At 48.7% G+C, this 25917-nt stretch overlaps 1 protein-coding gene across 1 annotated transcript in view; it reads right to left on the bottom strand.

Annotated features, from left to right (window-relative positions):
• LOC129702496 (neural cell adhesion molecule 2-like) overlaps nucleotides 1-25917 on the bottom strand; it is a gene marked incomplete at its 5' end in the record, with an annotated part of 163425 nt that overhangs the window by 48870 nt on the left and 88638 nt on the right. Inside the window, one exon of the mRNA XM_055644223.1 lies at nucleotides 17511-17630. Coding sequence (XP_055500198.1) covers nucleotides 17511-17630 — 120 coding nt within the window. The remainder of the gene's footprint in view (nucleotides 1-17510; nucleotides 17631-25917) is intronic.

The raw sequence follows: 25917 nt of genomic DNA, 5'->3' as shown, positions 1-25917 counted from the left end.
TAGGACGGCCATGATTGGTCCCCGAAAAGGTGATTGTGATTGGCCCCAGAGACGGTGATTGTGATTGGTCCCAGATAGGACGGCCATGATTGGCCCCAGAGAAGGTGATTGTGATTGGTCCCAGATAGGACGGCCATGATTGGCCCCAGAGAAGGTGATTGTGATTGGTCCCAGATAGGACGGCCATGATTGGCCCCAGAGAAGGTGATTGTGATTGGTCCCAGATAGGACGGCCATGATTGGTCCCTGATTGGTCCCAGATAGGACGGCCATGATTGGTCCCAGAGAAGATGATTGTGATTAGTTGTGCACAGGACGGCCATGATTGGTTCCAGCCCAATCGGCAGCACGGTGGCGCAGCGGTAGAGTCGCTGCCTCACAGCGGCTCCGATCCCGACTACTGGTGCTGCCTGTACGGAGTTTGTATGTTCTCCCCATGACCTGCGTGGGATTTTCTCCAAGATCTTCGGTTTTCCCACACTCCAAAGACGTGCAGGTTTGTAGGTTAATTGGCTTGGTGTAAATCTAAATTGTCCCTAGTGTGTGGGTGGGTCGAAAGGCCTGTTTCCACGTTGTATCTCTCAACTAAACTAAGCTAGACAAGGTGAACACAATTAACCCTTCACAAATAGGTCCCAGCCAAGGTAACCTTGATTGGTCCCAGAGGAGATCGCCCTTCATTAATTGCCCACTAGATTGCACTTCATTGGGTGGTCCCAGACATGATCACCATGATTGCCCTTCCACTAATTGGTCCCAGACAAGATGACACGATTGGTACCAGAGAAGATAAATGTGATTGGTTGCGGACAAGATGACCATGATTGGTCCAGAGAAGATGACCATGATTGGTCCAGGAAAGATGACCATGATTGGTCCAGGCAAGATGACCATGATTGGTCCAGGCAAGATGACCATCGTTGGTCCAGACACGATGACCACGATTGGTCCAGGCAAGATGACCACGATTGGTCCAGGCAAGATGACCACGATTGGTCCAGGCAAGATGACCACGATTGGTCCAGGCAAGATGACCATAATTGGTCCAGGCAAGGTGACCATGATTGGTCCAGAGAAGATGACTATGATTGGCCCAGGCAAGATGACCTTCATTGGTCCAGACCCGATGACCATGATTGGTCCAGGCAAGATGACCATGATTGGTCCAGGCAAGATGACCATGATTGGTCCAGGCAAGATGACCATGATTGGTCCAGAGAAGATGACCATGATTGGTCCAGGCAAGATGACCATGATTGGTCCAGGCAAGATGACCATGATTGGTCCAGAGAAGATGACCATGATTGGTCCAGGCAAGATGACCATGATTGGTCCAGGCAAGATGACCATCATTGGTCCAGGCAAGATGACCATCGTTGGTCCAGGCAAGATGACCATCATTGGTCCAGGCAAGATGACCATCGTTGGTCCCAGACAACATGACCCTTTACTAATTACACACTAGAAGATTTCCCTTCACTAATTGGTCCCAAGACAAGACGGCCTTGACTGGTCCCGCAGAAGATGGCCCGCTAGAAAGTTGCCCTCCACTAGATGCCTATGATTGATATAGGCAAGATGACCACCATTGTCCTTTACTAATTGGTCCAAGGGAGGATGACAGTGATTAGACCCAGATAAGCCAACCATGATTGGTCATGATTGGTCCCATCAGGTTGACCATGATTGGTCTTCACCAATGGTACCCATCAACTTGACTAATTGCCCACTAGAAGATCGCCCTTCACTGGATGGACACAAGACAAGACGACCATGACTGGTCCCAGAGAAGATGACAGTATAAGGTGTGGAACAAGGCGACTATGATTGTTCTTAACTACTTGGTTTAGACAAGATGACCACGACTGCCCTTTATTAATTGGCCCCAGGGAAGATGATGCCTTTACTGTGATTAGTACAGATGCCAGAGGTGATGGGGAGAAGGGAATCGAGGAGCAGAGGACATAGGTTCAAGGTGAAGGGGAAAATATTTAATAGGAATCTGAGGAGCAACTTTTTCACACAGAGGGTGTATGGAACGAGCTGCAGGAGGGGGTAGTTGAGGCTGGGACTATCCCAACGTTTAAGAAACAGTTAGACAGGTACATGGATAGGACAGGTTTGGAGGGATATGGACCAAGCGCAGGCAGGTGGGACTAGTGTAGGTGGGACATGTTGGGCCGAAGGGCCTGTTTCTACACTGTATCACTCTAATGACTATGATTCTCCGACTCGATGGCAGGAGAATGGGGTTCGGCGGGAGAGATAGATCAGCCATGATTGAATGGCAGAGTAGACTTGATGGGCCGAATGGCCTAATTCTACTCCTATTCCTATGACCTTGTGAGAGCATATGATAGTGATTAGCCCCAGAGAATGGGCAGCCTGAAGGAACAAATGTGGCCAGAACAGATCCAAGAATACAACAACGGCAGCGACGATTCCTCAAATACTTCTGCAGGGCGGCACGGCGACGGAGCAGTAGAGTTGCTGCCTCCCAGCGCCAGAGACCCGGGTTTGATCCTGACAACGGGTTCTGTCTGTACGGAGTTTGCATTCCAAGGACGTACAAGTTTGTAGATTATTTGGCTTCGGTAATAAGTAAGTAAGTAAGTAAGTCTATTGGCCAAGTATTCACATACAAGGAATTTGCCTTGGTGCTCCGCCCACAAGTAGCAACATGACATACAGTGACAGTTATGAATGACTCAGAAAACACTAAACATTAAAAATTAAAAGACATTAATGATAAAACCCCATTGATCAAGCATGTGAACCAACAAAATACCAGATCAAAGGGAGGCTACAGATTTTTGGCTGTTGAGTAGAGCAACTACTTGTGGATAAAAACTGTTTTTATGTCTGGCTGTGGCAGCTTTGACAGTCCAGAGTAGCCCTCCAGAGGGGGCCACCATCGGTCATTCAAAGAGTTTGTGGCCAGGGTGAGAGGGGTCAGAGATGATCTTGCCCGCTTGCTTCCTGGCTCTTGCAGGGTGCAGTTCATCAATGGAGGGAATGTTGCAGACAATAACCTTCTCTGCTGATCGGACGATTCGCTGCAGCCTCCAGGTGTCGTGCTTGGTGGCTGAGCCAAACCAGACCATGATGGAGAAGGTGAGGACAGACTCTACGATGGCCGTGTAGAATTGGACCATCATTGCCTGTGGCAGATTGTGCTTCCTCAGCTGCCGTAGGAAGAACATCCTCTGTTGTGCCTTTTTGACTGTGGAGTCGATGGTGGCCCACCCACTTAAGGACCTTGGAGATGATGGTTCTCTCGAACTTAAAAGACTCCACAGATGTGACTGTGATGTTGTTGATGGTGGGTGGGGTGAGGGGAGGGGGGGGCTCTACTAAAGTCTACAATCAATTCCACTATCTTAAGAGCATTGAGTTCCAGGTTGTTGCAACGGCACCAGGATGCCAGCTGTGACACTTCCTGTCTGTAGGCAGATTCCTCCCCATCCTGGATCAGTCCAATCAGGGTTGTGTCGTCAATATTTGTACATTGTACAGTGTGTGTGTAGGATAGTGTTCGCTGGTCGGAGAGGACTCGATGGGCTGAAGGGCCTATTTCCACGCCGTATCATAAACACCATGAACATATAAAATTATAAAAGGACTGGACAAGCTAGATGCAGGAAAAACGTTCCCAATGTTGGGTAAGTCCAGAACCAGGGGCCACAGTCTTACAATAAAGTAGAGGCCATTTAAGACTGAGGTGAGAAAAAACTTTTTCACCCAGCGAGTTGTGAATTTGTGGAGGGCAGTGGAGGCCAAATCACTGGATGGATTTAAGAGAGAGTTAGATAGAGCTCTAGGGGCTAGTGGAGTCAGGGGATATGGGGAGAAGGCAGGCACGGGCCATTGATAGGTGACGATCAGCCATGATCACAATGAATGACGGTGCTGGCTCGAAGGGCCAAATCAAAGATCCTATAGCGGAGCAAGATAGCCCACTCGACAAAAAAGACGTAGTATGGTCATGGGCAGATTCACGGGTAATTTTCGGCCCCATTTCCGTAACCGGCTTCCGTCTACCGCACCAAAAATCCCGTAGCGGAGCAAAGACACTAGTGCGGAGACGGAAGCCGGTTACGGAAACATCCTCGTAAAAATAAAAGTTCTTTGGTAAAAATCTTCTCATTTTCAGAATTATAATTTATTAACACAAACTGTTCCCCTGCAATGTTGATTACACTGTGAGTCGGGTCGGGTTGGGTTACTAAAATGGATGAAAAAAAGGCCCACGTTCCGCTCCGTTGCGTACTACACGTCAGCCCATTTCATTTAGAAGGAGTGGTCTACCTTGCTCCGCTATAGGATCTTTGGGCCGAATGGCCTCCTCCTGCACCTATTTTCTATGTTTCTATTTCTAAGCTAAACTAAACAGAAGACATTGACACTGCCTTAGAGTATGGGATAAATCAACACACCGTTGCCATGACTACCCCAAGCCTGGTTTTAATTAAGGATTGGAACAAGCAATTTTCCCAAGCCAACCCCTTCTTTGAACTGTGTTTGTTTCTTTCAAGTCCAGAAATCTTCAGCTCAGTCTCTTATGTCCAAGTTTTCTTTGCTCTAATTTCGCTGAAACAAAGCCTGAGGATCATCTGGTGCAGTAAGCTGCCTGGGCACCGGCTCCCACTGGCTCTACACTTCATCACCCGCCCTGAAACACTAAGAGTGATAAATCCCACTCCTCTCCTCTCCGACTGAATGACTCCACTCCATCTCCACAGCTCGTGCTCACGAAGGAGTCGATGTGTACTTGAAGCAAAGCCTCTAGCCTCTGGTAAATTCTCCTCTCAAAAAAGACGGATTCTCGCGACTTTTCTTGTTATCCGGAGGCCTAACAAATCGAGCAGCGGCCTCCGTTGAACACACTTGAGGTGCTGCCGCATAGAAACATAGAAACATAGAAAATAGGTGCAGGAGTAGGCCATTCGGCCCTTCGAGCCTGCACCGCCATTCAATATGATCATGGCTGATCATTCAACTCAGTATCCTGTACCTGCCTTCTCTCCATACCCCCTGATCCCCTTAGCCACAAGGGCCACATCTAACTCCCTCTTAAATATAGCCAATGAACTGGCCTCAACTACCCTCTGTGGCATAGAGTTCCAGAGATTCACCACTCTCTGTGTGAAAAAAGTTCTTCTCATCTCGGTTTTAAAGATTTCCCCCTTATCCTTAAGCTGTGACCCCTTGTCCTGGACTTCCCCAACATCGGGAGCAATCTTCCTGCATCTAGCCTGTCCAACCCCTTAAGAATTTTGTAAGTTTCTATAAGATCCCCTCTCAATCTCCTAAATTCTAGAGAGTATAAACCAAGTCTATCCAGTCTTTCTTCATAAGACAGTCCTGACATCCCAGGAATCAGTCTGGTGAACCGTCTCTGCACTCCCTCTATGGCAATAATGTCCTTCCTCAGATTTGGAGACCAAAACTGTACGCAATACTCCAGGTGTGGTCTCACCAAGACCCTGTACAACTGGCAGTGGAGGCATGCTTCTCTGAGCAGCCTGTCAAAGTAACCCTGCGGAACTCATCATAGAAACATAGAAAATAGGTGCAGGAGTAGGTACTTCGACCCAGCACCGCCATTCAATATGATCATGGCTTGATCATCCAAAATTAGAACCCTGTTCCTGCTTTCTCCCCATATCCCTTGATTACCTTAGCTCTAAGAGCTATATTTAAATCTCTCTTGAAAATTGCCTATTGTCCATTGAAAACAATTTGCCTCCACTGCCTTCTGTGGCAGAGAATTCCACAGATTCACAACTCCCTGGGTGAAATTGTTTTTTCTTCATCTCAGTCCTAAGTGGCCTACCCCTTATTCTTATACTGTGACTCCTGGTTCTGGACTTCCCCCAACATCGGGAACATTTTTCCTGCATCTAGCTTGTCCAATCCATTAAGAATTGTATATGTTTCTATAAGATCCCATCTCATCTTTCTAAATTCCAGTGAATACAAGCCCAGTCCATCCATTCTTTGTCAGCAGAACTTTCAAACAAGCTCAAGTCCGTCTGCCCTTCACCTCTCCCTGCTCCTGTCTGACAGAACATCATAAGGTCATGTGATGGGAGCAGAATTAGGCCATTCGGCCCATCAAGTCAACCACCATTCAATCATAGCTGATCTATCTCTCCCTGCTAATCCCATTCTCCTGCCTTCTCCCCATGATCTCTGATGCCCGTACTAATCAAGGATATATCTCTGCCTTAAAAATATCTATTGACTTGACTTCCACAGCCCCCAGTGACAAAGAATTCCAGATTCACCTAAAGAAATTCCTCCTCATCTCCTTCCTAAAGGAACGTTGTTTTATTCTGAGGCTATGACCTCTAGTCCTAGACTCTCCGACTAGTGGAAACATGCTCTGTACATCCACTTTAACCAAGCCTTTCACTATTTGGTAAGTTTCAATGAGGTCCCCCCTCATTCTTCTAAACTCCAGCGAGTACAATCCCAGTGCTGTCAAATGCGCATCATATGTTAGATACAGAAGCTCAGAAGCACGCACCAGACTCATGGTTAATCCCCGGGATGGCGGGACTGTCGTATGAGGAAAGATTGGAAAGAGTGGGCTTGTATTCACTGGAATTTAGAAGGATGAGAGGGGATCTTATGGAGCACATATAAAATTATAAAAGAACTGGACAAGCTAGATGCAGGAAAAATGTTCCCAATGTTGGGCGAGTCCAGAACCAGGAGCCAAAGTCTAAGAATAAAGGGAAGGCCATTTGATGAGATGAGAAAAATCTTTTTCACCCAGAGAGTTGTGGATTTTGAGGAATTCTCTGCCACAGAGGGCAGTGGAGGCCAATTCACTGGATGGATTTAAAAGAGAGTTAGATAGAGCTCTCAGGGCAGGTGGTATGAAGGGATATGGGGAGAAGGTAGGCACGGGGTACTGATTGTGGATGAACAGTCATGATCACAATGAATGGCGGTGCTGGTTCGAAGGGCCAAATGGCCTCCTCCTGCACCTATTGTCTATGTTAAGGTATTGCTACGTCGACTCTGTTAGTTTACTTTAGTTTAGAGATACAGCGCGGAAACAGGCCCTTTGCTCCACCGAGTCCGCGACGACCAGCGATCCCCCCCCCCCCCCATACACTAGATCGATCTTATCACCAATTTGAGAGGTCCTGACCTCCCAGCTACCGCATTGGAGACCTTTAATCGGACTTGACTGGTCTTGACCTTGCACTGAATGTTATTCCCTTTATCCTGTATCTGTGCACTGTGGACGGCTTGATTGTAATCATGTATTGTCTTTCCTCTGACTGGATGGCAGGCTTAAAACAAAGCTTTTCACTGTCCCATGGTACACATGACAAATAAACTAAACTAAATCTGTCACAGGCAATGATGGTCCAATTCTACACGGCCATCGTAGAGTCTGTCCTCACCTTCTCCATCATGGTGTGGTTTGGCTCAGCCACCAAGCACGACACCCGGAGGCTGCAGCGAATTGTCCGATCAGCAGAGAAGGTTATTGGCTGCAACCTTCCCTCCATTGATGAACTGTACACTGCAAGGGCCAGGAAGCGAGCGGGCAAGATCATCTCTGACCCCTCTCACCCTGGCCACAAACTCTTTGAATCACTTCCCTCTGGAAGGCGGCTCCGGACTGTCAAAGCTGCCACAGCCAGACATAAAAACAGCTTTTTATCCACGAGTAGTTGCTCTACTCAACAGCCAAAAATCTGTAGCCTCCCTTTGATCTGGTATTTTGTTGGTTCACATGCTTGATCAATGGTGTTTTATCATTAATGTTTTATTATTATTAATGTTTAGTTATTTTCTGAGTCATTCGTAACTGTCACTGTATGTCATGTTGTTACTTGTGGGCGGAGCACCAAGGCAAATTCCTTGTATGTGAATAGTTGGCCAATAAACCTACTTACTTACTTAAACTATGAAGAATGAGTCTGAAGAAGGGTTCCAGCCCAAAATGTCACCTTTAAGTTTAGTTTAGTTTAGAGACACAGCGCGGAAACAGGCCCTTCGGCCCACCGAGTCCGCACCGACCAGCGATCCTCGCACATTAACACTACCCTACACACACTAGGGACAATTGTACATTTACACCAAGCCAATTAACGTACAAACCCGCATATCTTTGGAGTGTGGGAGGAAACCGAAGATCTCGGAGGAAACCCACGTAGTCGGGATTGAACCCGGGTCTCTGGCGCTGTAAGGCAGCAACTCTACCACTGCGGCGTCACCATACCAGAGATGCTGCCTGACCCGCTGAGTTACTCCACTATTTCGTGTCTATCTAAACTAAACCAAATGAAACCCGTTCACACCAGTTCACGAGAACATGGATAGTTGACGTCTTGGGTCGGGACTCTTCTCCCAGATGATTTTTGATGGTTCTTTTTTCTTTGATAAAGGATGTGTTCAGATTTCCAGCAGTCAAAGGAGATGAAGCATAATTGTGTTCAAGAAGGAACTGCAGATGCTGGAAAATCGAAGGTACACAAAAATGTTGGAGAAACTCAGCGGGTGCAGCAGCATCTACGGAGCGAAGGAAATAGGTCTGATTTCAGACTGATCAAGGGTTATTCTTCAGTCTGAAGAAGGGTTTCGGCCCGAAACGTTGCCTATTTCCTTCGCTCCATAGATGCTGCTGTACCCGCTGAGTTTCTCCAGCATTTTTGTGAAGCATGATTGTTTTGCACTTGGCCATTAAAGTGAGAGTGGATGCAATCCAGCTATCCGCCACCAGATGTCAGTGCAGTACAGCTAGTGACTCAACATAGTTCAACATCACCCATATGTAACATGGTGCAATGAAAGCATTTGGGCAGCAGTTGGCATAAGCTAATAGAATGTCCCAAAACTCTTTATATGTGGCACGGCGTGCCTCTGACCTGTAGATATTGTTGTAAATAGGAAGTGAAAATGCAGCCTGAAGAAGTGTCTCGACCCGGAACATCAGACATCACACAGAGTTGTGAGTCTGTGGAATTCTCTGCCTCGGAGGGCGGTGGAGGCCGGTTCTCTGGATGCTTTCAAGAGAGAGCTAGATAGGGCTCGTAAAGATAGCGGAGTCAGGGGATATGGGGAGAAGGCAGGATCGGGGTACTGATTGGGGATGATCAGCCACGATCACATTGAATGGCGGTGCTGGCTCGAAGGGCCGAATGGCCTACTCCTGCACCTGTTGTCTATTGTAAATATCGATCCAAATACTGCTTCTGGTGCTGACAGCTTTGAAGCGAAAGTGCCATTTTTGGAGGATTCAGACGTCGTTGTTCACTGCGAAAGAAAATCACAATCATCTGATCGTTGGGCTTTACAGTACGACGGCAACAGGCCCTTCGGCCCAACCCGTCCATGCCGCCCAAATTACCAAACCGAGCTAGTCCCATTTTGCAGATTAGAGATACAGCCTTCAAAGAGGCCCTTCGGCCCACTGTGTCCGCTCCGCCCAGCGATCATCCCACTGGGATACTATTGCTGTATACTAGCACTCTCCTGCACATTAGGGACTATTCCCCTCCTGGGGAGAAATAAAGCACCATCGTATCGTATCGTATTAACACACACTGGACGTCTTTGCTAAATGGGTTTCGGTTCGACACCAAGATTCACTGAGGTGTCTCCAGCCAGCACTGGGATAATGAGTCACCCAGGCATTTTTGTGCAGCCATTCACGTGGTTCGATGTCTCCTTGACTCTCCTGGTGACTCCCAGCGATCTTAATTGCCCGTTGATTGTAACTAGGGTTTAATTGGTCAAGGGAGCCCCAAGATCCTGGATTGTGTGTGCGTGTTGGATAATGTTGGCAGCAGCTGTATAAGGGGGCATGTTAATGATGTCTGCCTGCTTGCCTCATTCTCTCCCTGCCCCCCCCCCCCCCCCCTGTCTGCTGCTTCATCATTTTGTATCAGACGTCGATGAGACATAGAAACATAGAAAATAGGTGCAGGAGTAGGCCATTCGGCCCTTCGAGCCTGCACCGCCATTCAATATGATCATGGCTGATCATCCAACTCAGTATCCTGTACCTGCCTTCTCTCCATACCCCCTGATCCCTTTAGCCACTAGGGCCACATCTAACTCCCTCTTAAATATAGCCAATTAACTGTGGCCTCAACTACCTTCTGTGGCAGAGAATTCCACAGATTCACCACTCTCTGTGAAAAATAGATAGACAAAGATAGACAAAAAATGCTGGAGTAACTCAGCGGGACAGGCAGCATCTCTGGAGAGAAGGAATGGGTGATGTTTCGGGTCGAAACCTTTCTTCAGACTGAATCAGGGGAGAGGGAGATACAGAGGTAAGGAAACGTAAGGTGTGAAAAGGAGGCAAAGGGGATGGCGATTAAGGAAGATATAGAATAGATCAGTGTTAGCTAGAAGGTAACGACAAAGCAAAGTAAATGTTTAATGTTTAATGTTTTATGTCATTCCGAACTGTCACTGCTTCACCACTCTCTGTGTGAAAAATGTTTTTCTCATCTGTGTCCTAAAAGTCTTCCCCCTTATCCTTAAACTGTGACCCCTTTTTCTGGAATTCCTCAACATTGGGAATAATCTTCCTGCATCTAGCCTGTCCAACCCCTTAAGAATTTTGTAAGTTTCTATAAGATCCCCCCTCAATCTTCTAAATTCTAGCGAGTACAAGCCGAGTCTATCCAGTCTTTCTTCATATGAAAGTCCTGACATCCCAGGAGATCGCATTTAGAATATCGTGTTCGGTTCTGGGCACCACGTCATAGCAAAGATATTGTCAAGCTTGAAAGGGTTCTGAAAAGATTTACGTTTAAGAAAGAACTGCAGGTGCTGGATGATTCAAAGATAGACAGAAATGCTGGAGAAACTCAGCGGGTGAGGCAGCATCTATGGAGCGAAGGAATAGGTGACGTTTCGGGTCCAGACCCTACTTCGGATTTACGTGGATGTTGCCAGGACTAGAGGATTTGAGTATAGGAGCAGGGAGGTTCTACTGCAGTTGTACAGGGTCTTGGTGAGACCACACCTGGAGTATTGCGTACAGTTTTGATCTCCAAATCTGAGGAAGGACATTATTGCCATAGAGGGAGTGCAGAGACGGTTCACCAGACTGATTCCTTTAAAACCGAGATGAGAAGAACTTTTTTCACACAGAGAGTGGTGAATCTCTGGAAATATCTGCCACAGAGGGTAGTTGAGGCCAGTTCATTGGCTATATTTAAGAGGGAGTTAGATGTGGCCCTTGTGGCTAGGGGGATCAGGGGGTATGGAGAGAAGGCAGGTACGGGATACTGAGTTGGATGATCAGCCATGATCATATTGAATGGCGGTGCAGGCTCGAAGGGCCGCATGGCCGACTCCTGCACCTAATTTCTATGTTTCTATGTTTCTATGTTTAGAGGGTGTGAGCTACAGGGAAAGGTTGGGCATGCTGGGTCTCTATTCCTTGGAGCGCAGGAAGATGAGGGGAGATCTTACAGAGGTGTACAAAATCATGAGAGGAATAGATCGGGTAGACACACTTTTACCCAGAGTAGAGGAATCGAGGACCAGAGGACATAGGTGTAAGGTGAAGGGGAAAAGATTTAATGGGAATCCGAAGGGCGACTTTTTCACAGAGGATGGTGGGTGAATGGAGCAAGCTGCCAGAGGGGGTTGTTGAGGCTGGGACTATCCCATCGTTTAAGAAACAGTTGGACGGGTACATGGATAGGACAGGTTTGGAGGGATATGGACCAAGCGCAGGCAAGTGGGACTGGGGTATCTGGGACATTGTTGGCCAGTGTGGGCGAGTTGGGCCAAAGGGCCTGTTTCCACACTGTATCACTCTATGACTCTATCAGGCCCATCCTGGTGACTCTCTATCTCTCTCACCCTCTCTCACCCTCGCTTCTCTCTCCGCCCTCTACCTGCCCCCGCGGTTTCCCTGCTCCGCTTTGTCAGCTGTTACAGGCTGTCACGTCTTATACGTTTCTATCCGCCTGCCTGCGTTTGGCCCATATCCCTCCAAACCTGTCCTATCCATGTACCTGTCCAACAGTTTCTTAAACGATGGGATAGTCCCAGCCTCAACTACCGCCTCTGGCAGCTCGTTCCATGCACGCACCATCCTCTGTGTGAAAATGTTACCCCTCAGATTCCCATTAAATCTTCCCCCCCACCTTCACCTTGAACCTATGTCCTCTGGGCCTGGCTACTCCCACTCTGGGCAAGAGACTCTGCGCATGTACCCGATTTATTCCTGTATGACTGATGGGTCGATGACGTTATCTGCCCCTTTGCCTCCAGCGCCTCGGTCTTTGGAAATGGGCTCGTCCGTCAGTGTGTGATCTGCGTGAGAGTGGACACTGTCTGGGGCTCTAGGGTCTAACGGAGATCAGAGCGCAACTCCCGTTCTCACGCAAACGACCTTGGGAGGGGAGACCCAGCCTGGTTGCCATGGCGATGCTCAGGACCTCTCTCTCTCTTTCTGACTCTCTCTCTCTGTCTCCCTCTCTCTGTCTCTCTCTCTCTCCCTGTCTGTCTGTCTCTCTCTCTCTTTCGGTCTCTCTCTCTCTGTCTCTCTCTGTCTCGCTCTCTGTCTCTCTCTCTGTCTGTCTCTCACTCTCTCTCTCTCTCTCTCCCCCCCTCCCTCTCTCTCTCTCTCGCTCTCTCTGTCTCCCTCTCTGTCTCTCTCTCTCTCTCTCTCTATCTCTCTCTCTCTCTCTCTCCTCTCTGTCTCTCTCTCTCTCTCTCTCTCTCTCTCTCTGTCTCTCTCTCTGTCTCTCTCTCTCTCTCTCTGTCTCTCTCTGTCTCTCTGTCTCGCTCTCTCTCTCTCTCTGTCTCTCTCTGTCTGTCTCTCTCTCTCTCTCTCTCTCTCTCTCTCTCTCTCTCTCTCTCTCTCTCTCTCTCTCTCTCTCTCTCTTTCTCTCTGTCTCTCTCTCTGTCTCCCTCTCTGTCTCTTTTTGTCTCTCTCTCTCTATCTCTCTCTCTCTCTCTCTCTCTCTCCTCTCCCTCTCTCTCTCTGTCTGTCTCTGTCTCTCTCTCTCTCTCTCTCTGTCACTCTCTGTCTCTGTCTCTCTCTCTCTCTGTCTCACTCACTCTCTCCCTCACTCTCTCTCTCACTCGCTGCACAAGCTCCTTGGAGGATTTTTCGGCCCGCTCTGCTGGAGGGGTGGGTACCTTCAGCACGGCAACAATGAGGACCACAGGGGCGCGGGGAGGATAAGCTTTGGCCCATAATTATAAACAGATTGGCATTCATGAAAAGAGCCCTCATGAGCGTAAAGCCAAACACTGCCAATGCTTATCTTGCACAGCCCGTGACTGACTGCGCACACACACACACACACAACACAAGGACGAGTCTTCCTTAACGCCTGGATGTTCCAAATCTCTCGGTGATAGTCTAGCAACGAACAGCAGACGAACAGTGAAATATATTGGTTAAGTTTGGTTTAGTTCAGAGATACAGCCCGGAAACAGGCCCTTTGTCCCACCGAGTCTGCACCGCCCAGCGATTGCCGCACAGTGGTCATTCCATATGCTGGCAGCACCCAACACACTAGGGACAATTTACAATTTTACTGAAGCCAATTATCCTACAAACCTGTAGGTCTTTGGAGTGTGGGGGGGAACCGGAGCACCCGGAGGAAACCCACGCGGTCACGGGGAGAACGTGCTAACTCCGTTCAGACAGCACCCGTAAGTCAGGCCCACCTAGTCGGCAGTGACCAGTGACCCCCGCACACTGACAGTATCCTACACACACACACACACACTAGAGACAATTTACAATTTTACCGAAGCCAATTAACCTACACACTTTGGAGTGTGGGAGGAAACCGGAGCACCCGGAGAAAGCCCACGCAGATCACGGGGAGAATGTACAAACGCCCGTGGTCAGGATGGAACCCGGGTCTCTGGCGCTGTGAGGCAGCGACTCTACCGTTGCGCCACCGTGCCGCCCCACACTGTAATTGTCTGATCGTGAAATACAGTATGGCAACAGGCCCTTCGGCCCATCGAGTCCACCCTGACTATCGACCATCTGTTCGCACTAGTTCCGTACTAACCCCCTTTTGCATCCACTCCCTTCAAACTCGGGGTAAATTTCACCGAGGCCGATTAACCTACAAACCCGCACGTCTTTGAGATGTGGGAGGAAACCGGAGCACCCGGAGGAAACCCACGCGGTTGCAGGGAGAACGTGCAAACTCCACAAGGACAGCACCCGGCACGGCGGCGCGGCGGTAGAGTTGCTGCCTTTACAGCGCCAGAGACGCGGGTTCGATCCCGACCACGGTTGTCTGTACATTCTCCCCGTGACCTGCGTGGGCTTCCTCCGGGTGCTTCGGTTTCCTCCCGCACTCCAAAGACGTACAGGTTTTGCAGGTGAATTGGCTTCGGTAAAATTGTAAATTGTCCCTAGCGTGTGTGTGTGTGTGTAGGATAGTGTTAGTGTGTGGGGGATCGCTGATCGATGCGGGCGCGGTGGGCCAAAGGGCCTGTTCCCATGCTGTGTAAAAAGACACAGAGGGGAGGAATCAGTCCTGAGTCTGGTAGTGGGCGCTTTCAAGCTTCTGTACCAAAGATCCTATAGCGGAGCAAGATAGACCACTCCTTCTCAATGCAATGGGCTGACGTGTAGTACGCAACTGAGCGGAGTGTGAGCCTTTTTTTCATCCATTTCAGTAACTCGACTCGACCCGGCCTGCAGTGTAATCTTGCGGGGGAACAGTTTGTGTTAATAAATTATAATTCTGAAAACGAGGAGAAGATTTTTACCAAAGAACTTTTATTTTTACGAGGGTGTTTCCGTAACCGGCTTCCGTCTCCGCACTAGTATCTTTGCTCCGCTACGGGATCTTTGGTGCGGAGACGGAAGCCGGTTACGGGAATGGGGCCGAAAATTACCCGTGAATCTGCCCGTGACCGCACTACGTCTTTTTCGTCGAGTGGGCTGTCTATAGGATCTTTGTTCTGTACCTTCTGCCGGACGGGAGCGGGGAGAAGAAGGAATGACTGGGATGGGACGAGGTTTTGATTATGCCGGCTGCTTTAATGAGGCGGTGTGAAGTGTAACCTCCCACTCTTTAATCCATCATGAATATTGCACGTCTCGATGACCTGAAATCAATAGTGCCCTGTGGTTTACACAGGTTTCACTGAGGAATGTTTTGATTATCACTGATTAAAAACGCAATCTCTCCCTCGCCCCATCTACCTTGAAAACGATTCCCATTCGACAATAAAACTCCTCGCCCTCAATAAAAAGTCAACCGGGCTGAGTCTACGTTTTTATTCAGAAAGCCCTGTGTAGCTTCTAAACCGCACACATGGGTTGCTGGCTAATCTGGTATGTCTGTGCTGGGAAGATAGCACACACCATGCTCCGCACGCTATCTCGTCTGATCATGCGGTTACAGAGGCTCGCAGTGCCACAGAGCGGCACGCTGGCGCAGCGGTAGAGTTGCTGCCTCACCACTGCGCCAGAGGCCCGGCTTCGTTCCTGACCACGGCCGCTTGTCTGTACGTTCTCCCCGTGACCTTATTGTGGTTTATACTCTCTAGAATTTAGGACATTGGGAGGGGATCTTATAAAAACTTACAAAATTCTTAAGGGGTTGGACAGGCTAGATGCAGGAAGATTGTTCCCGATGTTGGGGAAGTCCAGGACAAGGGGTCACAGTTTAAGGATAAGGGGGAAATCCTTTAAAACCGAGATGAGGAGAACTTTTTTCACACAGAGAGTGGTGAATCTCTGGAACTCTCTGCCACAGAGGATAGTTGAGGCCAGTTCATTGGCTATATTTAAGAGGGAGTTAGATGTGGCCCTTGTGGCCAAGGGGATCAGAGGGTATGGAGAGAAGGCAGGTACGGGATACTGAGTTGGATGATCAGCCATGATCATATTGAATGGCGGTGCAGGCTCGAAGGGCCGAATGGCCTACTCCTGCACCTAATTTCTATGTTTCTATGTTCCTGACCACGGGCGCTTGTCTGTACCTTCTCCCCGTGACCCGCGTGGGTTTTCTTCCGAGAACTCCGGTTTCCTCCCACACTCCAAAGACGTACAGGTTTGCAGGTTAATTGGCTTCTGTAAAATTGTAAGTTGTCCCATTTCTGAGTCATTCGTAACTGTCACTGTGTGTCATGTTGTTGCTTGTGGGTGGAGCACCAAGGCAAATTCCTTGTATGTGAATACTTGGCCAATAAACGTACTTACTTACTTACTTACTTGCCTGTCCCAATTAGGGGACCTTTTTGGGCGACTACAGGCGTCTGCCGCAACATTTTCAACATGTTGAAACATTTTCGGCGACAGTGGCGACAATTTTTGCTGGCGTAGGTTGTCGCCAGGTGTCGTAGGCGAATACCATTAAAACTAGTCCCTGGCAGTCGCCTAAAGAGTCGCCGAAGTGGGACGGGCCCATTAGTGTGCGGGGATCGCTGGTCGGCGCGGACTCGGTGGGCCGAAGGGCCTTTCTTCGCGCTGCGTCTCGAAACTAAACTAAACTAAACTCAACATAAAGTGACCACTGGCCATCAAAACTCCCAAATACGTCTCTAAACTGGAGAAGTTTGAAGAAGAGTCCGAAGGAGGGGTCTCGACCCGAAAACGTTACCCCCATTCCTTCTCTCCAGCGATGCTGCCTGTCCCGCTGAGTTACTCCAGCATTTTGTGTCTGTCTTTTGTCTCCAAACGAAATCAGTTACTCATTCTCAGCTTAGCCCGTGATTATACCCATATAACCATATAACAATTACAGCACAGAAACAGGCCACCTCGGCCCTACAAGTCCGTGCCGAACAAATGTTTTTTCCCCTTAGACCCACCTGCCTGCACTCATACCATAACCCTCCATTCCCTTCTCATCGATATGCCTATCCAATTTATTTTTAAATGATACCGATGAACCTGCCTCCACCACTTCCACTGGAAGCTCATTCCACACCGCTACCACTCTCTGAGTAAAGAAGTTCCCCCTCATATTACCCCTAAACTTCTGTCCCTTAATTCTGAAGTCATGTCCTCTTGTTTGAATCTTCCCTATTCTCAAAGGGAAAAGCTGATCCACATCAACTCTGTCTATCCCTCTCATCATTTTAAAGACCTCTATCAGGTCCCCCCTTAACCTTCTGCGCTCCAGAGAATAAAGACCTAACTTATTCAACCTATCTCTGTAACTTAGTTGTTGAAACCCAGGCAACATTCTAATAAATCTCCTCTGTACTCTCTCTATTTTGTTGACATCCTTCCTATAATTGGGCGACCAAAATTGTACACCATACTCCAGATTTGGTCTCACCAATGCCTTGTACATTTTTAACATTACATCCCAGCTTCTATACTCCATGTCAGTCATTATGTTAGTCATTGTGGAAATGCCGAGTAATGAGGACTCTGCGGAGATTTGTTGCAATTGATTTGCCCTCCTTTTGATAAGAGTATTAATATGGATTATGAGGACTAATGAAAAACGACATTGGGTATTAGCCAGGGTGGCCGCCATTGCAGGCCAAGGCAGAGACGCGCAGCTACTTACGGACTGGGAGAGTGTGAAAGGCTTCCATCTGACTGTGTTTCCCTTGGCCTTTGCCATTGACAGCGGCCACACGGAAATGGTAGGTCGAATTGGGCTTCAAGTTGGTCAGGATGACTTGAGCTGCGAGCAGGAGAGGGGAGGAGAAAAAAGAGAGAGGCGTTATCCCGTGTAAGAAGGAACTGCAGATGCTGGTCCAAAACAAACGTTAGACGCAAAAAAGCTGGGAGTTAAACGGTACGCGTTCATTCCAAGAGCTCTCCCGAGTTTGCCCTGATTCGAACTCGGAGGTTTACGGTAATGGCCGCTCGTCGGTACTCGGGGCTCTCGTGGACATTTTTTCATCACGTTGAAACATCTTCACGAGCCTTCCCGTGCTTACCTGCCGTTAGCGAGTCTTCCCGAGTACCTGCCGGTTAGCGCTAAGAGACGTCCCCGGGCTCCGACGTACCCGCTACGTTCATTCTCCGTGCTTGATTTTTTAAAAAACTCTGGAGAGCTCTTGGGATGAACTCGTACCGTGGGACAGGGCTGTAACTCAGCGGGACAGGCAGCAACTCTGGAGAGAAGGGATGGGTGACGTTTCGGGTCGAGACCCTCGAAGGGTCTCGACCCGAACCGTCACCCACCCCTTCTCTCCAGAGATGCTGCCTGTCCCGCTGAGTTACTCCCAGCTTGAAGTGTTAACCAAGCCTTCCATTTGCATCTGTGTGAAAAGAACGATACTTAATTGTCAAGTCACAGTGGTGTTCTTTGTTTTACGATACGAGAGAACTTTATTTATCCCAGGAGGGAAATTAATCTGCCAACGTAGAATACATGAAACATGAAATAAAAGTGACGAGTGGAAAGGCTTGGGGACGTGCAAAGATTGGTGGGGGGGGTGGGGGGGAGAGTCAAGCTCAGTCTACCCCACGACAGAAGGGGGAAGAGTTGTACAGTTTGATAGCCACAGGGAAGAAGGATCTCCTGTGGCGTTCTGTGCTGCAACTTGTTGGACTACAAAAGGTAGTAAACACTGCCCAGTCCATCATCACTGCCCAGACCTTCCTTCCATCGAGGGGATTTATCGCAATCGCTGCCTCAAAAAGGCTGGCAGTATCATCAAAGCATCCTGGCCACACACTCATCTCCCTCCTACCTTCAGGTAGAAGGTACAGGAGCCTAAAGACTGCAACAACCAGGTTCAGGAATAGCTACTTCCCCACAGCCATCGGGCTATTAAACCTGTCTCGGACAAAACTCTGATCATTAATAACCAATTATCTGTTATTTGCACTTTATCAGGTTATTTATTCATGTGTGTATATATTTATATTATGGTATATGGACACACTGATCTGTTTTGTAGTAAATGCCTACTATGTTCTGTGTGCTGAAGCAAAGCAAGAATTTCATTGTCCTATACAGGAACACATGACAATAAAAACTCACTTGAACTTGAACCAGTCTGTTGCTGAAGGTGCTCCTCAGGTTGACTAGAGTGTCAAGGAGGGGGTGAGCTGTATTGTCCAGGATGCTCCGCAGTTTGAGGAGCATCCTCCCCTCCAAGACCAACAAACCTGTACGTCTTTGGAGTGTGGGAGGAAAACCGAAGATCTCGCAGAAAACTCACGGGGAGAACGTACAAACTCCAAATAGACAGCACTCGGAGTCGGGATTGAACCCGGGTCTCAGGTGCTGCAAGCGCTGTGAGGCAGCAACTCTACCGCTGCGCCACCGTGCCGCCCCGCATTGTTATTCTAGGATTACCGTATGCCCATTGTAATGTCTTGTTGGCCATTTAACATGTATACTGAGCAGATCCCACCGAGACCACTTATCCCATTGTTGTTCCTGTGTACACTCTGCGTACCATTGTTCCACAACACACCACACACTGTTTCACACACCCACTGCTAACAATTACAGCAGGGGAGAGTGTAGACTTCAGGCATCGACGTCGAGCAACTCTCCTGCAGTGCGTTTCCCTGCGATGCCCCATGCAGGGGAACCAACATAGACAATATCTGAAGAAGGGTTTCGGCCCGAAACGTTGCCTATTTCCTTCGCTCCATAGATGCTGCTGCACCCGCTGAGTTTCTCCAGCGTTTTTGTGTAACCTTAGACAATATCTGACGCAGGTGCATCTCAGCTGCAGGAGGGGCCCCCGGGTCACAAAGATGGCCGAGGTGCGAGGCGGGGGACGTCAGTTGGCGGGAAACTGCTCCAGCACATCGAGCGCGCGGGCCGACCGGACTTTGGAATCTATGGGGTTCCGACTTGGGATTACTGAACATCCCGCGGTCTAGGCATAAGCTCAGGGGCGACCGCGCCTTTGCGGTTGCAGTTGCAACTCCTAGACTGTGGAACAGCATCCCCCTTCCCATCAGAACTGCCCCCTCCATCGACTACTTTAATTCGAGACTTAAAACTCATCTCTACTCTCAAGCCTTTCTTGATGTCCTCTGAGGGAGGGTTATATGTATGTATTTATGTATGTACTTAATCTATGAACCACTGCTGTATAACGTTAGTACCTCCACCAATGTAAAGCACTTTGGTCAACGAGAGTTGTTTTTTTATTGTGCTGTAGAAATAAAAGTGACTTGACTTGACTTTGGATTCTTTGGACTCAATAACGGAGCCCAAACCGTCTGCATGTGTCATTGATGCAAAAAGGATTTCACTGCGCAGTTGCATTTGTGACAAGTATTGCATCGTTGTTGAACCGTTGTAGCAGTCAATGTTGTGATGGTTCTATGCCTTGCTTTGGCCGGCTACCAAGTGCAGGTGTAAACAAACATGGTGAACAAGATGCCACGAGATTCTCAGCTACAGAACGGAGCAGATGTGCGGCCACATTTCATTCCGTGTTTTCAAAGGTTCATTTACTTTGACTTGGCCCATGTCCAGGGAGATTTTAATATAACGCCCAGCTGGTCTATGACCATTCAGCGCCTGTGAGCAGGGGATGGAATAGCCAAAGATAGACACAAACAGCTGGAGGAACTCAGCGGGACAGGCAGCAGCACTGGAGAGAAGGAATGGGTGGCGTTTGTGGTCGAGCTCTTCTCGACAATGCAGGTAGACAATCCACAACAAAGCAGGTCTGAGGATGGGTCTCCACCCAAAACATCACCTGTTCCTTTTCTCCAGAGATGCTGCCTGACCCGCTGAGTACACAGAGTAGATTTGATGGGCCGAATGGCCTAAATCTGCTTCTACCACTTATGAACATATGTTTTTAAGGCAGAGATAGATACATTCTTGATTAGTGCGAGTGTCAGGGGTTTGGGGGAGAAGACTAGAGAATGGGGTTAGGAGGGAGAGATAGATCAGCCATGATTGAATGGCGGAATAGACTTGATGGGCCGAATGGTCTATTTCTGCTCCTATCACTTTTTACTTATGAACTAATGCTGGGTTACTCCAGCATTTTGACCCACCTAGTCCCACCTGCAGGAATTTGGCCCATATCCCTCTAAACCTGAGGCAGCATTTGAGTTATGTGTGTAGTTCTGGTCACCCCACTGCAGGTAGGATGTGGAGGCTTTGGAAAGGGTGCGTTTACCAGGATGTTGTGTAGGAAGGAACTGCAGATGCTGGTTTATACTGAAGACAGACACAAATGCTGAAGCAACTCAGTGATTCAGGCAGCAACTCTGGAGAGAAGGAATAGTTGACGTTTCAGGTCAAGACCCTTCTTCAGACTTCAGTCTGAACTTTAATGCTGTCTAACCCACTGACCTGGGTCGACTGGGCTTGTATTCACTGGAATTTAGAAGAATTTGTACCTTAATTGGCTTGATAAATGTAAACATTGTCCAGTATAAAATTGTCCAACTTTCAATATAGTCCCTGGTGGACTCCTCGGAAGATACAAGGTACAAGGTTGAGAGGGGATCTTATAGACACATGTAAAATTCTTAAAGGATTGGACAGGCTAGATGCAGGAAAAAATGTTCCCGAAAATGTTGGGGGAGTCCAGAACCAGGGGTCACAGTTTATGAATAAGCGATAGGCCTTAGGACTGAGATGAGGAAAAACTTCTTCACCCAGAGAGTTGTGAACCTGTGGAATTCTCTGCCACAGAAGGCAGCGGAGGCCAATTTACTGGATGTTTTCAAGAGAGACTTATGCCCCTGTCCCACTTAGGAAACCTGAACGGAAACCTCTGGAGACTTTGTGCCCCCACCCAAGGTTTCTGTGCGGTTCCCGGAGGTTCCCGGAGGTTTTTGTCAGTCTCCCGACCTGCTTCCACTACCTGCAACCTCCGGCAACCACCTGCAACCTCCGGGAACCGCACGGAAACCTTGGGTGGGGGCGCAAAGTCTCCAGAGGTTTCCGTTCAGGTTTCCTAAGTGGGACGGGGGCATTACATCTAGCTCTTCGGGCTAAATGACTCAATGGATATGGGGGAAAAAGCAGGAATGGGAGATTGATTTTAGATCACAGCATCACAGTATGGTATGGCAACTGCTCTGTCTCCGACCGGAAGGCATTGCAGAGGGTGGTGAAAATTGCCCAACGCATCACCGGTTCCACGCTCCCCTCCATTGAGTCTGTCCAAAGCAAGCGCTGTCTGCGGAGGGCGCTCAGCATCGCCAAGGACTGCTCTCACCCCAACCATGGACTGTTTACCCTCCTACCATCCGGGAGGCGCTACAGGTCTCTCCGTTGCCGAACCAGCAGGTCGAGGAACAGCTTCTTTCCGGCCGCTGTCACTCTACTAAACAACGTACCTCGGTGACTGCCAATCACCCCCCCCCCCCCCCCGGACACTTATTATTTATTTTTTTATTCAAATCGTTTGCTATGTCGCTCTTCAAGGGAGATGCTAAATGCATTTCGTTGTCTCTATACTGTACACTGACAATGACAATTAAAATTGAATCTGAATCTGAATCTGAATCTGAGACCATCAACTGATCTCCAAGTGTGACAAGGGCTGTAGATAAGAATATTGGGCCAAAACAATCCCAGTGTTTATAGTCATAGAGTGTGCAAACAGTCCCTTCCTTCTGCTCTACTTGCCCACACCGGCCAACACACACCATCTACACTAGTCCCACCTGCCTGCGTTTGGCCGATATCCCTCCAAACCTGTCCTATCCACGTATCTGTCCAACTGTTTCTAAAACGTTGGGATAGTCCCTGCCTCGACCACTTCCTCTGGCAGCTTGTTCCATACACCCACCATCCTTTGTATGAAAAAATTACCCCTCAGATGCCTATCAAATCTTTTCCCCTTCACCATAAACCTATGTCCTCTGGTCCTCGATTCACCTACTCTGGGCAAGAGACTCCGTGCATCTACCCAATCTATTCCTCCCATGATATTACACACGTCTATAAGATCACCTCCTCATCCTCCTGCGCTCCAAGGAATAGAGTCCCAGCCTACTCAACCTCTCACTATAGCCCACACCCTCGAGTCCTGGCAACATCCTCGTAAAACATCTTCCCTGAGCCCTTTCCAGCTCGACAACAGCTTTCCTACAACATAAAGTTTAGTTTCAAGTTTGTACGTGAATGACTGAATCAATAAATCAATAGATAGAACATGCTGACCCAATATCACAAGGATATTTTGCCTGAAAAATTGCCAGAGGATTCAACAAGGCGGATGCTTGGGCTGGTGAATGAATACATCTGGCCCATCGTTCCAAGATGAGAAACATTGTCCTTCTTCCTGCTGCCTGCAACTGCTAGGGTGGCACGGTGGCCCAGCGGTAGAGTTGCTGCTTTACAGTGCTTGCAGTGCCGGAGTTCCTGGTTCGATCCTGACTGCAGCTGCTGTCTGTCTGGAGTTTGTACGTTCTCCCCGTGACCGCGTGGGTTTTCTCCGAGATCTTCGGTTTCCTCCCGCACTCCAAAGACGTACAGGCGTGCAGGTTAATTGGCTCGTGTTTGTATACTTGGTTTCCCTTGTATATCAACTCTACCGCTTGGTATACTTAGCTCTACCAACGGTACAGTTGGTGTAATGAGTATACCATTCTTGGTATACTGTACTTGCGCTCCCCAGTGTGTGTAGGCTCGCGTTAGTGTGCGGGGATCGCTAGACGGTGAGGAACCGGTGGGCCGAAGGGCCTGTTTCCGCGCTGTATCACTAACACGAAAAACTAAAACTAAAGCTAGGATGAAGTCTCGGATTTTCGCTCCTTAAACCTATCCCTTCAGACAGCTGATATTTCCAAAGTGTCTGAATACAGGCAAGTGGCACGGCGGCGCAGCGGTAGAGTTGCTGCTTTACAGCGCCGGAGAACCGGGTTCGATCCCGACTACGGATAGAGTGGATGGGGAGAGGATGTTTCCATTAGTGGGAGAGCCTGGGACTAGAGATCATGGCCTCAGAATCCAAGGACATTCTTTTAGGAAGGAGACAAAGAGGAATTTCTTTAGTCAGAGGGGTGGTGAATCTGTGGGATTCTTTGCCACAGAAGGCTGTGGAGGCCAAGTCAGTGGATATTTTTAAGGCAGAGATAGATAGATTCTTGATTGGTACGGGTGTCAGAGGTTATGGGGAGAAGGCAGGAGAATGGGGTTAGGAGGGAGAGAAAGATCAGCCATGATTGAATGGCAGAGTAGACTTGATGGGCCGAATGGCCAAATTCTACTCCTATCACTTCTGGCCTTATGATGAACATGTTGTACAACTGTGAAAAAAGTTGAGTTTATTGTCACGTGTACCGAGGTACAGTGAAAAGCTTTTGTTGCATTCTAACCAGTCAGCAGAAAGACAACACATGATTACAACTGCGCCATTTACAGTGTATAGATACATGATAAGGGAATAATGTTCAGTGTACGGGGAAGTCAGCAAAGTCCAATTTGCTGTAGCAGTAGAGATTTAAAAGTGTGGAGCGATTGTAATATGTGACTGTAGATGTGTTTCTGAGGCCAGCATGCAGTCGCCTAGGTTGGACGCCATCTTGGAAACTGTCAATGCCGCATCCCAGTTTCTATCCTCAATATCCTGAGCTGCGACAACCTTTCCTGGCGGATGGACCTTCCAGAAGGAGATGGATGACCATCTCGTCCTTCTCTCGGCTGCCCAACGGGTGGCGCAAGTGGGCACTGAGCTACCAGCTGTGAAGATGGATTGGGCATAGAGTGCAACTTTCACTGTGGGCAAGGTCTTGAGACTGATTGGTGATGCTTACAAAACGTCTTTGCCGATCTGTTCCTGGAGCTATCCAAAGGTATCCGTCTTCTCCCGCTGGGACTGGCCTGATTGATGCGGGCTGAGGTTGTCAGCACAACCATCTTAACGATGGAAAGATCCGAGTACCGCAGTGGTTGGCGGGAAACGTAAATGGTCCCAGGGAAGAGATACGCAGCATACAGAAACCTGATCTACAGGAACATCGACAATGACCACTGGAGTTTTAAACCCCTGTCCCACGGTACAAGTTCATTCCAAGAGCTCTCCCGAGTTTGCCCTGATTCGAACTCGGAGATTTACGGTAATGGCCACTCGTCGGTACTCGGGGCTCTCGTGGACATTTTTCATCATGTTGAAAAATCTTCACGAGTCTTCCCGTGCTTACCTGCCGTTAGCGCTAAGAGACGTCCCCGAGCTCCGACGTACCTGCTACGTTCATTCTCCGTGCTTACCACGAGTTTGATTTTTTTTTAACTCGGAAGAGCTCTTGGAATGAACTCGTACCGTGGGACGGGGCTAAGAGAGCCGCAGAGTCATAGAGCACGGAAACAGGCCCTTCGGCCCAACTTGTGTACTGGTACATGCCCGTCACGGTGGCGAAGCGGCAGAGTCGCTGCCTCGCAGCAAATGCAGCGCCGGTCCGATCCCGAACACGGGCGCCGTCTGTACGGTGTTTGTGCGCGTTCTCCCCGTGACCTGCGCGGGATTTCTCCGAGATCACCGGTTTCCTCCCACACTCCAAAGACGTGCAGGGTTTGTAGATTAACTGGCTTGGTAAATGTAAGAATTGTCCCTGGTGGGTGTAGGATAGGGTTAATGTGCGGGGATCGCTGGTCGTCGCGGACCCGGTGGGCCGAAGGGCCTGTATCTTATCCATGCTGACTATAGGGAGAGGTTGGTCAGGCTAGGGCCTTATTCCTTGGAGCGCGGGAGGATGAGGGGTGATCTAATAGAGGGATATAAAATCAGGAGGGGGTATAGATAGTGTGAATTCACAGAGTAGGGGAATGAAAGACAGAGGAGATAGGTTTAAGGTGAGAGGGCAAAGATTTAGTTGGAAGTTGAGGGGCAACTATTTTTCACACAGAGGATGGTGGGTATATGGTACGTGCTGCCAGAGGAGGTAGTTTAGATTTAGTTTGGTTTAGTTTATTGTCACGTGTACCGAGGTACAGTGAAAAGCTTTTTGTTGCGTGCTAACCAGTCAGCGGAAAGACTATACATGATTACAATCGAGCTGTGTACAGATGTACAGTGTAC

This window comes from Leucoraja erinacea, chromosome 13 (assembly GCF_028641065.1).
Source record: "Leucoraja erinacea ecotype New England chromosome 13, Leri_hhj_1, whole genome shotgun sequence".
Taxonomy (NCBI): domain Eukaryota; kingdom Metazoa; phylum Chordata; class Chondrichthyes; order Rajiformes; family Rajidae; genus Leucoraja; species Leucoraja erinaceus.
Note: the sequence above shows the minus strand (reverse complement) of the source record. Positions and strands in the feature narration are given on the sequence as shown.